A 14802-nucleotide genomic window follows, 5' to 3' on the forward strand; every position below is an offset into this window, starting at 1 on the left:
ATATCATGCACACCCTCTTGACAAAAGGAATCTTGACACCTTTCCAGAGATAATTTGGAGGGAAATTTACTAAATTTCCAACTATAGTTTGGATTTATTTTCCATGAAAACTTCAATTCCTGCTTTTCATCGATCCTTTTGCCCAAAACACAGATAGTTCAGTTCACAGAAAGAAAAGAAAAGTTTTATACTAAACCACAGAAGTCCTCTCAGATCAGCGGCCCAGAAAGGCAGCCAAGGACCTGTTGTGGTGGTTTCTTTGCTGTGCACATAGAGAAGGACTGGGAAGAGCAGTACTAATTCTAACCTTATCAGCCAGACGTTCTCAAGCTTAGGAGTCTATGTTAGCTTCCTGCTATTCTTGCAAATTATCTCATTTTGCATTTAACTATTTGGTTTACAACATTACAAGGCTATTGGAACCTAAACAACTTTCCTGCATATTCTAGTGACACGCTTTTTAAAACACAAAGCCCACTGTCACCGCTAGGTGGAGACATAGACCAGTCAGTATGGTAGTGCTTTGTCTGCCAAGATGGAATTTAGAATTACAGTTATTAACTCCACCTTGAGAGAAAATAAAATAAAATAAAATAAAAGCTCCTATGTGGCTTTGTGAGTGAACAACTTCAGTACTAGACGGAGCGTGGCTAACCCATGTTTTCTAACCCCACGCCAGTATCACTGACTATCACAGCTGTCATCTGAATATTCTAAGACAAGCACCTACAAAAGCTTGATTTCCCATGTTCTTATTAACAGGAGCTGATGATTTCCAGAGATGGTGAAATTTCTTCAGAAATAAAGTTACATCTAGTAGATGCACTGAACATCTTTAATTTGCAATAAACAACTATGCACCAGTGCACGAAAGTGAAACGCACACTGTGCGAGTCTGAAAACTCAAGTTCTGAAACACACCTGTGCTACGTGCTGACTTCTCTGTGCAAACTCTTTTGATAATCTGGGACCCATTACACCACTCTTGGACTCCAGGAGCTACAAACAAATCCAAATATAGCCCACGCAACCAAGGGCAAGCAGACTATCTCCAAAAAATGCAAACAAGTTCCATAAACAAAACACTTGTGCAAAAGGATGTGTAACCACCTACAACACACACACACAAGATGTTAGCTTTTCAACAGGTAACCACTCATTTGTCCTGTGTTTAGTCTTCCAGAACACAGGGCAAATGGTTATCTGAGACCAAAAAAAAAAAAAAAAAAAAAAAAAGCCATGAGGGCCCCTCATCACAAAAATCAAAACATTTGGCAACGTCCAAACACCTTTCCCTCCTGAACAAGTGTGGAACACAACAGGCATTTGTTTGTAGGGTCACATTCAACTATTCTACTTGAATAGGGCAAATGCCTTCCTGCAAGGAAGATATTCCCTCTTTTAATCTTTGCACTCTCATCTGGGCCCTGATTTATTTATGTTTTATGGGAGGTTATGGCTTTTCTGTTATCATTTACTTGAACCCACAACTGAGAAGAAAAGCGCAGCTTTGTTTCAGAAGAGAAAGAGACGTTTGTTTGGGTATCACTGCCTACTTGAAGGGTGCAGTTGGACTCTACCAAGCTGAATGTGCTGAAGGGAAGGAAAATTAACACGGAGTCTCCCGATAGCTGTTAAAGTGGCAATGCGCCCATTATTTTCCTAGTTGGCAACGTTGCAGGAGAGACAGTCTGGCCACTCTTGAGCATGGCAGTAATATTGTGAAGTGCTGTGAGCTCACCGGCTGACAAAGTGGTAATTACCAGAGCGATGTGAGCTATCCCACCTTGAGACTGCTGTGGGGCTGGAGCCGCAGGCAAAACCCCATGGAGCAACATGCGCTTAATCCATGCCAAGCACTGTGCCAGGGTCCCTCCACTCAAGCTTGTTTGCACAAGTCGACAGTCATAAAATGCGAAGGAACCAAATGCCAGAGAAAGTGCCAAAACCATTCAACTTCTTTTTCTTTGCTTTTTCCACGGTTATGCATTGCCTTAAACTAATTAGCAGTTAAATTTAAACATGTGCATGGGGTTCTAAAGTTTCATGCGACAGTGCTAAAGGGGCCCAGTGTTCATTAAGTTTTCTTCACTTGCAAGGTAGACTTGTCAATTACAAGATGATTTTCCAGCAGTGGCACTGTACTTCAGCGACTTAAAACCCATCATTAGACATCTGAGCAACAAGAACAAAAGGTAGAGACAAGAGTTTTATGTTCTAGAACTACAGGGTGACTCATAATTTCCTGCATGTAAGTTCAGAAGAAACAGCTGTTGATTCAAATCAAATTAAACCACAGCAGAAGTAAAATTTTTCATTGGCAATGTAGAGGTCTTTGGTAGAAAGAAATCTACAGTCTTCTCTTCATCAGTAATATGTTAAAGGCTGAAGAAAGAGCATATGTTTTCCTTGGCTTTGGGGATAATAAAGTTTAACATAACTAAATTAATATTGACATGCAGTGTTTCTTGTTCACAGAGATGTGGCTTTTGGCTTATAGCTGAAACCACATCACAAATGAAACATGCACAAATATCTTAAAGAAAGCCTTCTAAGACTTCCCAGTTGAAAACGTCAAGCTTAAAGATTTTTTTATTTTGCGGGAGAACAGAATTTTAAAAATATTTTTTTTAAATATTGTAGGATGTAGTGTGATATTTCAGTCTATATAAGCAACATGAAATGATCATATTAGAGTAACTTATCACCTCAAACATTTATCATCTCTCCATTTGTTACTTTGAAAAACCTAAATTAAGAAAAATAATTATCCCAGTCATGTTAACTTCCTCTTTTATCGTATGATTCCCTGTACTCTGTCGAAGGTTTGGTTATGAGTCTCTGCATCTGCTTTAATACACTGCTAGGTAGAGTCTTTCAGAGGTCCTCTGCAGTAAGGCTCCTGTTCTGTTACTTGTTTTCTCTTTCTTCCCCTGTCCATGACAGGAGCTCCACAAGGACAAAAAAATATCAGGGCACAGGGGTCCTCTATGAGACTGTTTCTCCAACCAAGGACCATGTATGGATATAACCTAGAACCCCTGCTCGGATGTAGCCCATGGTAGCTCAGTAAGCAAGTGGGTTTCCCTAGTAAGGGGAACAGGAACTATTTCTGACATGAACTCAACGCCCCCCCCCCCCACAAGGGAGGAACAATCTTGCTAGGCCACACAGGAGGACATGGCATCCAGTCCTGAAAATACCTGATAATCTAGGGTCAGATGGAAGGAGAGGAGGACCTCCCCTAGCAGTGGACTTGGAAAGGGGCAGTGAGGAGATAAGGGAGGGAGGGTGGGATTGGGAGGAATGAAGGAGGGGGCTATGGCTGGGATACCAATTAAATAACCTGTGATTAATATAAAATGAAAATAAAAAGAAAAAAAGAAAAATAATTATATATGAGGGTTTCATTTTTGTATCATTCCCTGCCAAATCACATGAAACCCTTTCTTTTGGTTAGAAATATACAAACAAGTCCAGTGCACATCTCTGAATTTGTCAGCACTTCCTGTTCTCTCTCATAGCCCAAAACACTGAGGACAAAGCACAGAACCTTCTGTTTCTGTAAAAGGGTAGTGATGGCTCCTTTCTGCTAAAAAAAAAAAAAAAAAAAAAAAAAAAAAAAAAAAAAAAGGAGAGAGTAATGGTTTAGCAGCTGTAATTTCTTCTTTTCTCTGTCTCTTTAAAATGTTTCTCTAGGTTATTGACTATTATTGCATAATTTTTATTCTTTTCAAAGCTATTTTTCTGTCACAATACATTCCTTGACAGAATTGTGTGTCTATTTTATTAAAAAAAGAGAGAGAGAGAGAGAGAAAGTATCTCTGGACTTAAAGACAAACCCAGCCAGGCAGTGGTAGTATATGCCTTTAATCTCAGCACTCCAGATGCAAAGGTAGGAAGAACTCTGTGAGTTCTAGGCCAGCCTGGTCTACAAAATGACTTTCAGGTCAGCCAAGGCCACACAGAGAAACCCTGTCTCAAAAAAGAAAATAATCTTTTAAAGGCAAACCCACATCAATGTTACCTTTTCTGTGTCACAGCTCTAATAATAGGCTGGTGTGGAAGGGAGAGGAGTTTAGAATTTCTGCCTTATTAAGCTTGACAATACCGAGTTTACTAAAATGGAAGAGATTCAGTTAGCTCATAGAAATTCTTTAAGTGAATTTTTCATAAAAAGAGTTCATTGAACATAGTTATACTGTTAATTTACCTACTTGATTCTACAGCACAACTATCAAGTGCAAGCTAAGAGGATGAGAACCAGAAATGCGACATTTATAGTCCTAGGATCAATAAACTCACTCTAGAACTTACTGAACACACTGAGAAACATGCAGATTCGAGGGAGACTCTATTTCCTCCCTAAGGTTCCCTGGGGAGTAGAAAGAGAGTCCAGGACTGTTTCTCTTACTCACAGAAACCAACAGCTTGGGAGGATTCCTCAGATACCTCTGACAAACTAGTAGTGACTGAAGTAAAAATGTGGAAGAGCTGTACAAATTGCCAAAGAATAAAGCAAGTGACTTTTTAAAAATCAGACTTTTCAAAAGCTTTCTAGCATTTTATAAGGAAGTGAATTCTCATTTCTGTCTTTTTCTTAACCCTGACCATCAACACCCAAAGTGACATTGTCTTTGAAGTAGTTTCATCTGAGCCTCTGACGGGTGAATGCAGATGTTATTGGGGTGAGGAGAGACTAAAGACCTCAAGATCAATGCATTTTGGGGATGTCAATAAGAAATTAATAAATATGATAGCAGCTTTAAATATAGACCCTCAGCTTAATTTTCAACCCCTTGTTGAGGGAGCAGGAAATGCATGATGAAAGATATCCCAATGTCTTGAGATGAAATTAGAGCAAGAAGGTGCTCTAACATCAGGGCAAATGTATGAAAATCACAACAGTGAGAGGTCGTGCCTTACTAATAGGTGTCAGAAACCAGCCTGCTTCCATCTTGGACTTGTTTCATACTTTCTTATTCTTCTCTCCCTTTCACTTACACGTCCTTTGTTTACATATTATAGCTTCCAGTTCAGTGTTTTTATGAGTGTAGGGATGTGTGCGTTTCTAGTTTTTATTTGTTGGCTTGCTTTCTCTTGGTCACTTTTTCTTTTGCTTGTTCATTTTATTCTATCCCACTATTTTAGTTTTCATTTTACATTATGTTTTGTTGTTATTATCCCATAGAAGCCTGTTTGTTTTCTAGATAAAGAAAAGGGTTGCTTCTGAATGACAGGGGAGTTAGGGAGTAACTGGGAGAAGTAGAGGCAGGAAAACTGTAATAAGGACAAATTATGTGAGAAAAAAATATCTTCAACAAAAGAAAAGAGAGAGAGAGAAAGAAAGAAAGAAAGAAAGAAAGAAAGAAAGAAAGAAAGAAAGAAAGAAGAAAGAAGGAAGAAAGGAAAGAAAGAAGAAAAGAAAGAGGGAGCAAAGAAACAAAAGGGAAAAGAACGAAGAAAGAGTGAGAAGAGAGAGGAATGTCAGCAGCACTAGGAGGCACATCCGGGAAAACACTTGAGACTTCATTAACAGTTGGTCAAAGAAAGCACCTCAGCGTCAGCCAATAGTATAAATGCCTGTTACGGAAAATGTATTCACATTCTCAAGCCTTAATGTATGTTTGGTCTGGAGGATTTAATTTAGCGACTTTGAACATTTAAGTAAGTTCACAAGGGAAGAACTCCATAGCCGATGTCATTTGCCAGGTTTCTAAGGAAGCACTGGGTATACTGAGCTACCAAAGACAGAAAGATAAAGAGGAACTGACTAGGCAAAAGCCAAGAAGCAAAGTGAAAACTATAATGTGTTAAGAAAAATAATAATGGACACATAAATCATAAGAGAAGGTTAGATATACTGTATTCAGAACTATGTTAAATTCAGTGGGCAAACATTCCAAAAAAATAATGAAAAGATTTTTCAAATATATCATTAAAAATTGGCTTTTAATCAATATTATCAATATATTATTACAGAGGAAAATAAAGTGTAAGGAGTAATCAAAGTCTAGTACTAGAGGTAATTCTGATGACTTAGCAAACAGGATCACTGAGTTAGCACAAACACATGAACTGAGTTAGTCTAGCTCTGAAGAACAATCATGCTAAATATGATATGATTACACTCTGAGCTTACTGGAAACAAAGCTTAATTATTTCAATAAATGAAGTCCTGATACTGTGATCACATTAAACTCCCCCCCCCCTCCAGGTTATACTGATTATTCCTGGATACTGAATAGCAAGAGATAGTATCAGGTAAATAGCAAATGCTGTTTTTCTTTTGATACCACTTTACCTCCCAAGATGTCAAACAAAAAGTGTGAGAGAAAGAGGAGAGAATGCAGTCTAATACAGACATGAAGTTTGTGAAATTATTCGTGGCGACTGACTTCCCCCACGGGTAAGCAGATCCTGATTTCCCAGATAAAGACATGGCCACTATGTGGGACATGTTCAAAAGCAGAAAACTGTGGGTCAAATAGTGAAACAAGAGAGAGCTATGTTAGCCAACGGCCTGCACACATATGGAACCTGTTAAGGTGATGGGGAATATACAGAGAGCTAGGAGTGTGCTCAGAAGACACTTTCTTCAGAAAGGAAGAGGACACAGGAAAGGGTGGATCCAAAAGGAAAAAAGTGGGCCAGAGATCAATCAAGTGCAGGCAGGCTGGTGGGCAGCTGTGCTCCTCTGCTCCCAAATGTTCAAAGTTAGGGGACACTCCTTAGCATGTTATTTATTTGACACAAAGACTGGATGAAGAAGAAAACAAAGATGTATCAGTTTGTTCCAGATGTACTTTTGTCATTTCTTTGACAAATCTTGCTTGTTTACATGCTTCATTTGCTACCTTCTTCAAATGAAGCCTTTTAGTGAAGGGTTGGCCCTATGACTTTAATGATATGTGTTAATTTTTAAGACTCAGGCTCCAGTTGATATTCTCTGGTTATTATGCTACATTACTCTGTCTTCTCTTAAAACTATCCCAATCAGATATTTTTCTTTCAGAAATGTGTGAAGTTCACTAATTTACTGAATTTAGAGACAATCTTGAATATATAAATAATAATTAGATAAATTTTAGAAGATCTTTTTGCCTACACTAAAAACTCATGAGCACAGATAGGGCAGAAAGATCATTAAAGAGAGAAGATAGAAAGACAGTTGTAAAATATTATCATCTGGGTATGTCACAGCCATCGAAAATATATTGTCATAGCAGCTATGGCTGCTTACACTGGGCTTTCTTAAGGCTGTGCCTATAAGCAGCCATGCATGTATCAAGGATAGACTCCAGATCCCTGTTCTTCCCTGCTGAATATTTAGCTACTAATAGCTTCAGTCATGTATCCAATGATGAGCACACAGGCTTAAATTCATAATTCTAATATCAAGGTGACACTGGTCACTCTAGTTAAACTCAGTGGGTCACAAAACAAGAAGAGAAGCTGTCAGGGGAGAGAGAAAAGAAAGAATGACAGTAAGCGTAATGAAAATGAACTATATAACATTACATACATATGTGAAATTGTCAGAGAACATTTAATAAATAAAAAGAGAAGAGACACAAACAAAATGAGTGGATTTGCTTTCTTGTGGCATAGCAGAGTAATGATATATCTATCATGCTCACCTGCACCTAAGTGTCAGAAAAGTTACATTCCTTAACATATTTTTTCAGACTCCATATAGTTGCCAAGGAAAGGGCAATCTGGTCTTATCAAGGTAGTTTACAGGATTGAGCAATATAAGCTTTATTCTAAATGTAATAGGAAATAAAAACAAGCATGAAAATAAGTAGTAGCCCAGATCTACAAGACACATATAGTGCCAATCCAGCTTTTCCAACTGGGTCTTGAGCATTCTGGTGCCCATTCTAAAGACTGCAGCTCCTAGATGTCTCTCAGCAGCAAAATGGATAAAGAAAATGTGGTACTTTTACACAATGGAATACTACTCAGCAATTAAAAACAAAGAAATCATGAAATTTACAGGCAAATGGATGGGACTAGAAAAGATTATCCTGAGTGAAGTAACCCAGACCCAAGAAGACATGCATGGTATGCACTTCACTTATAAGTGGATAAAGTACAGGGTAACCACACCACAATTCACAGACCTAAAGAAAATAAGTAACCAGGAAGACCCAAGAAAGAATGCTTAAATTGCACCCAGAAAAAGGAAACAGAACAGGCTCCAGAAGTGGAGAGGGAACTGGATGAGAAATTGTGGGGGGAGGGGAATGAGGGTGGAAAGATGAGAAAGAGCTGGGGTGGGAAAGGGAGAACCATGAAACAGAATGGAAATCAGTGGGGGAAAGTATCTCTGGGACAGAAAGTCTATGGGGGTGACCCTAGCTGAGACACCTAGCAGCAGGGGATATGGAGCCTGAAGTTATCACTTCCTGTAGCCAGGTGGGACTTCCAGTGGAGGGAAGGGGACACCAACCCACTCATAAAACCCAAAACCCGTCTTCCCTACAAGTAGTACAGAAATAAAGATGGAACAGAGATTGAGGGAACGACAAAACAATGACTGGCCCAACTTGAGACCCACCCCATGGCAGAGAGCCAGCCCCTGTCACTATTAATGATATTGTGCTATGCTTGCAGACAGGAGCCTAGCACAACTGTTTTCTGAGAGGCTTCAACCAGCAGCTGATGGATACAGATGCAGGGACCCACAGCCAATCAATAGTTTGAGCTTGGGCAGTTTTGTGGACAAGCAGGGGAAAGGACTGAGGGAGCCAGAGGGGTGAAGAACACCACAAAAAGACCTACAGAGTCAACTAGGCCCATGGGGGCTCACAGAGACTGAAGTACCAACCACAGAGTACATGGACTGAACCTAGAACCCCAACACTTAAGTAGCAGATGTACAGCTTGGTCTTCATGTGGGCCGCCTAACAATGGGAGCAGCGGTGGTCTCTGACTCTGTTGCCTGCCTCTGGATCCCTTTCCTCTGGCTGGGCTGCCTTGTCTGCCCTCCATGGGAGGGGATGCACTTAGTCCTGCTGTGGCTTGACACGACAGGGTGGGCTGGTGCCCTTGGATGCCTCCCCTTTCCTGACAAGAAGGAGAGGGAGAAATAAGGGGGGAGCTGGGAAGGGAGCATTAAGGTGGGACTGGGAGAAGAGGGAGCAGGATGGGATCAGGATGTAAAGTGATTGAATTTTTTATAAAAGGGGAAAAAAGAAAATTGTCAAACCTAATTAAAAAAAAAAAAAGCACCAGCTCACAAGGAACTGCACTTCTTTGAGTTGTTGATAAGGAAAAATTTGTAGTAGTTAGAGTCAACTAGAGACTATCCTAAGACTCAGTTTATTGCACCAGAATCCAGCAAGGGAAAGTATTCAAGTTTAACGCCTGTTCCAACTAATATTGTTATGATTTAGCTCTGAAATGTCCCCCACCAGCCCATGGCTTGAATGCTTGCTAACTAGAAAGAGTAGTATCTGGGTAGAGTTTGGAAGCTTTTAGGAAGTGGGATCTAGCTGGCAGAGAGGGTGTTTAGAGGAGGGACTTCAAAGGTGATTGCCTGGTCCCTGTGCCCAGTCACTTTCTGCTTCCTGGGCTGCTGTGACCTAAGAACCTGCATTATCCACTGTCCTGCTGCCCCTGATACAATGGGCTAAAACTGCCTGAAACCAAGGAACAAAATTCATCTCCCCTCCATGAAATGTTTTTTTTCTGCCATGTATTTCCATCTAAGGAAACCCAAATCTTACTGAACGCCTCCTTCTGAACTTCGGTGACAAGTGGTACTAATTTCACATACATAATGACAACAGAGAGGGAGCCAGCTGAGCGTTGTTGGGAGCCACTCAGTGAAAAGCCTAACAGCTCGTGTTGGTATCCACACCAAGGAGGACAAGCCAAAGAAACTGTTTACACAGACTGAGCTCAGGCTCTAGCCTTGGGTCAGCAGGTTTCTGACTCTGGACAAAGACCTCACCTAGTTTACTAGGTGAACTCAGCAGACATCTAGACCCACATGAAACCTCAGAGGCCAGGCAAAATCCTGGCCAGAGCAGAGCTTTCAAACAGAGAGGAGTTCAGAACTGATTCCAGAATGACACTCACCTTTTGCCAAAAACAAATCCAACTGACTAGCAAGTAGTAAGTAAAATTTAAGCATCTAAGTACTTTGCATAAAGAGCTCTAAACTATAGCTAAAAAAATTTATGATATTTTTCAATTTAGAAATTAATTTATATGTACTGTCCAGCTGAGTGGATTTTAATGTTGATGTAATTTCAGAAACACCTAGGGATTGCCCAGGAACTACAGCTGCTGGAGGCTTTGCTGGAATACATCTGGATTTGAGGCCTTGGCTGAGGTGTTTAATTATTCTCCCCAAGTGGCTGTTAAGAAGAATAGCACCGAGCATGTCCAGTGTGACAAAACAGAACATGGATAATAGTAAAACACTAAATTCTCCTGTGTTTGCTACCCACCGCTCAAAGCTTTACCTAGTCAGATTTAAGAACATATTGCACTGTAGTACAACAGTGAGTGGCAGGACAGCCTGGCCTATGCAGTGAGCCCCTTCCTAAAAACCAAACCAAACCAAACAAGAAAAGACATACAAAGAAAAAAACCAAACAAAACTAGTGCAATTTAAGCAGAGTTCTAGCCAGCATTTCCACATTTCCGAAGTTGTATTTATGTTATAAAAAAACAGAAATAAATAATAAACAAAGATTATTCAGCATTGTTGAAGTGGAATGATATTTACAATGTTGCAAAATTCTTAAATTAAAAATTGAACCCTTTTTCTACTTAAAAATGAGCCATGCTTTACAGTAGAGTTTCATTGTAATTGTGTAGGAAAACATGCTTGTGAAAGACTGTCTTGTCTCCCTTACATTTATCATTTCCCTTTTTGCTTTGAAGATAAAAAGGCTAAACCAGCCATCTGAGAGGATGACCCAACCTTCACTACTCTCATTGTCTAGTTGTCCCTGTCCTCGCTCTTCGTGAAGACTGCCACAGTTCTGGGACAGGGCACTGATGACTAGACAAGTCAGCTGCAAACTATTCTTCAGTCCACCCTTGCTTCAGGGAGTGCTCCTCGCCAGGCTATTGCTCACTCAATGGTGTAAAACCAGTGCATGGACCCTGATGCCACCATCTCCACCACCATCTTACCAGCGCGCTGCCATCAGTCCAACGGAAGTCGTGCTCAAACATTTTGTCATTGAGGCCTATCCACTGGTAGTCATGGCCCACACCTAAGTGACAGAAAACAGGTATTTTACCACTGTCCCAAAGTCCTATTTCAAAGAAAGTTATTTTCAGAGTGAGTTGTGCATCTTCTTCTCTGTTTTTTTTTTTTAAATTAGTAGTTCTTAAAAATATTTTCTAATTTATCCTTCTTCCACACAATAGGCATTAAATTAATAAGCACACTTCGGAGCACTAGGAAAACATTAAAATATCTAAGACAATCATTTCCATAAAAGTTCACTGTAATGAAATATTTTCTACCTTTACTCATAGAAAGTGTCCATTTACTTATCTTGTTAATCTATGACATTGGCAAAGATTTAGTGGCTCCAATAAATATACTCAATTTTACACATTCTCCCCCCACCCACATGGGAAAGCCTCACCTCCTGAAAACAATGAACATGAAGAACAAATAGTTCTGAAAAATTACTTTCAAGATTATTTACCATGACATGAGCTAAAATATCATACAATAAAGTTCAAGGAACAGTACCAAGATTATAAATTAACAAAAATACTTTAGAAGGATAGACATCATCATAGAGATATATTTAATTGAGCATCAAACTATGATTTATGAGAGTAGTTCTACCCATTTCTATATAGAAGTAGCTGCCACTTCTTCGATATGAGTTAAGATGTTTGGAAACAGCCGCAGTACTAGGTTTCAGTGTTCCACCTCTTTGTGATCATAACGGGCAGCTCACTTTCTAAAGTCATGGGAGCACTGGAGAGGAACCAGCATGTACAAAGTGATGATTAGGATGCTATTTGCAACTCATTCTCAATTTGTAGGAAAAACAAAAACCTCAAAGTAAGTTTATGCTTAACTTTGATGGTAACCATAAGAACTATATTGAACCACAAGAAAAAGCTTTTCCTGTGAGGAAAAAAAGATCAAATAATAATTGCTTATGTTTCAACATGTATTCTACTGCTCCACCTGTCACTGCTAGTATGCTTAGGTAATGACTTCTTATACTATATCTGAAGGTTTTCCTAAGTAGTAACAGTAACAAGGGTGATTTTATATAGTTCAAGGCAAGAGACTTCATAAGCTGAATGAACCACATAAGAACTACTTTAAATTGTGTTTGGGTTAGCTAAGAGAGGGGTAAGAATGAATGAAGTTCCAAACAGTTCATGTCTGGTACATACGATTCACAAACATTTGTTCCTCGTGAGACAGGATGCTTGTGAGATGGGCACCCTGCAGACGGCACTCCCTTTCAGCCGCGTCCCATGTGCGGCGGTGAGCAAAGTACTTGTAGCACTGCCCTTGGAATTTGTGCCAGCCGTAGTCACATGTCTCAGTGTCTGCGAAGAAACAAGGCCAAGATTTATTAAACTTACCTACGTCATTCAAACTTGGCCCTTCAGTCCCAGTGTTGACAGACACCCAAACCAATGTCTATGCAATGTCCCTGAAGTAAATGATTCATAAGTTTTGGTCACAGTGACAAAGACATCATTGTAAAGCAAGCCAACTGATCCCAGTGAAGTGGGTGGTTGTACATCTTTGGACTGAAAAGGCACTACCTAACTGTAATTTCCTTAATTCAAGACAGTTTTTGAAGAAGACAAAATCAGCACAGCAACCAACCTAAAGCCTCACAGGCTGTAGAGTTGCTGACTTACTTGTGAAGTAGTCACCACTCATTTCTTTTCAGTACAACTTTTCTGAGCAAATCGCTCACAAGTGATAGGACAAAGACTCCAGCTAAGAGAGTCAGGAACACTCTATCTGTACAATGACTTCAAAAGCTCTGGAAGGCTTTTGAAGCTTTCTGGGAGGCCACAGGATCTCGTCATGTCACGAGTAGACAGCTTGGAGGACACAGTTTGGAACGTGTATGTTCTGCTTCCGAAGAGGAACAACTGGGAAGCTCTGGTGCAAATGCCCCAAAGCTTTTGAGTTGATTAAAAATTAAAAACCAAGCTGTTCAATTTAGCTACCTTCTCCAGCTCTAGTAACTCAAATACACATATGTGTTTTCTCTCTTGCACAATACAGCTAATATGCCAATAGGAAATGATGTTTTTCAACTGTATCTAAATTTTACAAGAGTAAATGTTAAATTTGCTCTGGTTTGTGAGAGTCTCCCATTAGACCCACCCACCCAGAGGGGAAGTTAAACATGTTATTTTTACAGAAATAATTTTGATCTTCATAAAAAATATCTCACAAATATAGTGAAATAGTTACATGTAAAAACTAACAAAACTACAGCATTAACAGAATTTAAGACACCGAACAGACCTTCCTGATGTCCTAATAAATTTACTTTCCCTTAATTTTACCAATTAATAGATTAAAAAAAAAACAAACAACTTCAAGTGTTTGTTTGATAGGCTGCCCCTGATAGCCCCAGTGAAATTCAACCCCCTAGTTCTGGTGTCATTGACTCCTCTTTGTATAGCTTGAGTTTTTCATTTTTCTGGGATTTCAGCACTTCCAGCTACAATATGCAAAAGATAGGACTCGTCTCTGAAAACAATCATAGGTCCAGCTTATTCTGTTAGGGCTGTTGTTTGATTGCAGGCAGTGGCTGACTTACTGTTTTGGAGAATGTGCACTGGAAGGCTGCCTTATGATACTGTTTGGATATCACGAATTCTCATAGGAAAGGATGCATGACACAGCTACATGGTTCAGTATTAAAGTAGCTGGCAGAACTCCACATGAAGCCAATTTTGGTTTGTTGGATATTAGTTTTCCTTTGGGAAACATTCATTTGAAAAAATTCAGTAGTGGGGGGAAGGTCAGGGAAGAAATTGATTTTCATGTGTAAAATTCCCTATGCAGGAAGAGAGTTTGAAAACACTTAGAATGCTTTTTCTGCTAAAATCAATACTGCAAGATTATAACTCCATATTTTCGCTTAACTCTGCAGCAATTTGCAGTTTATTAAGATTAAGGCATACAATGCTAGGATCCAAATTTCTGAATAATGCATCAGGAAATAAATCTGTGCATGCTCTTTTATCTTCTGTAAACTGAGTGGTGTCAGTTTTGCTTTCTTTCTCTTTTGTCATTAAAATGGATTGTCATTAACTATGCTTTTCTTTTCCATAAAAACAAAACTAGAAAATGCAAACACTTACCCATGTCATTCACAGTTTGGATGAGGCTTATTCCCCTGAGGTCCATTTGCTAGACACTAGCCCCTGGAATTGGGGTATCATGACATTGTAGAATAAATGAGCCAGAGTGGAAGTGTTTAGGTGAAGGGCCCTGCCTGGTGATGCTGATGGTTTCTCGAGTCTAAATGTAGGTGGCTATAAAAGGAGCACCTGCCCTTCTTGGGTCTCTGGTTTGCCCTCCTGTTGATCACTCCTTTCTGCATGAGAGTACTCTATTTTCTGTTTTTCATCATGTCGTTAAGGTAGCCCTCATCAGAAACCAAACAGATGGAGTTACCCTGGTTTGGACTTTTGATCTCCATAATTGGAAATTAAATAAACCCCCTTTTTTATTAAGGAATTAACATTGGGTAGTCTGCTATAGCACAACAAAGCAGGCAAATGCCTTCCTCAGTTAGTAAGTGTATATAGTCTTATAAG

General features: G+C 39.6%; 1 protein-coding gene across 2 annotated transcripts in view; it reads right to left on the minus strand.

Annotated features, from left to right (window-relative positions):
- Nucleotides 1–14802, minus strand: part of Vcan (versican) — a 94932-nt gene that overhangs the window by 18810 nt on the left and 61320 nt on the right. For both annotated transcript variants that reach the window (XM_055625613.1, XM_055625612.1), the window contains 2 exons: nt 12397–12555; nt 11158–11240 (listed from right to left, as the gene is read on the minus strand). In XM_055625613.1, coding sequence (XP_055481588.1) covers nt 11158–11240; nt 12397–12555 — 242 coding nt within the window. The remainder of the gene's footprint in view (nt 1–11157; nt 11241–12396; nt 12556–14802) is intronic.

Source organism: Psammomys obesus, unplaced genomic scaffold (genome assembly GCF_907164565.1).
Source record: "Psammomys obesus unplaced genomic scaffold, mPsaObe1.curated_primary_1811, whole genome shotgun sequence".
NCBI classification, from domain to species: Eukaryota; Metazoa; Chordata; class Mammalia; order Rodentia; family Muridae; genus Psammomys; species Psammomys obesus.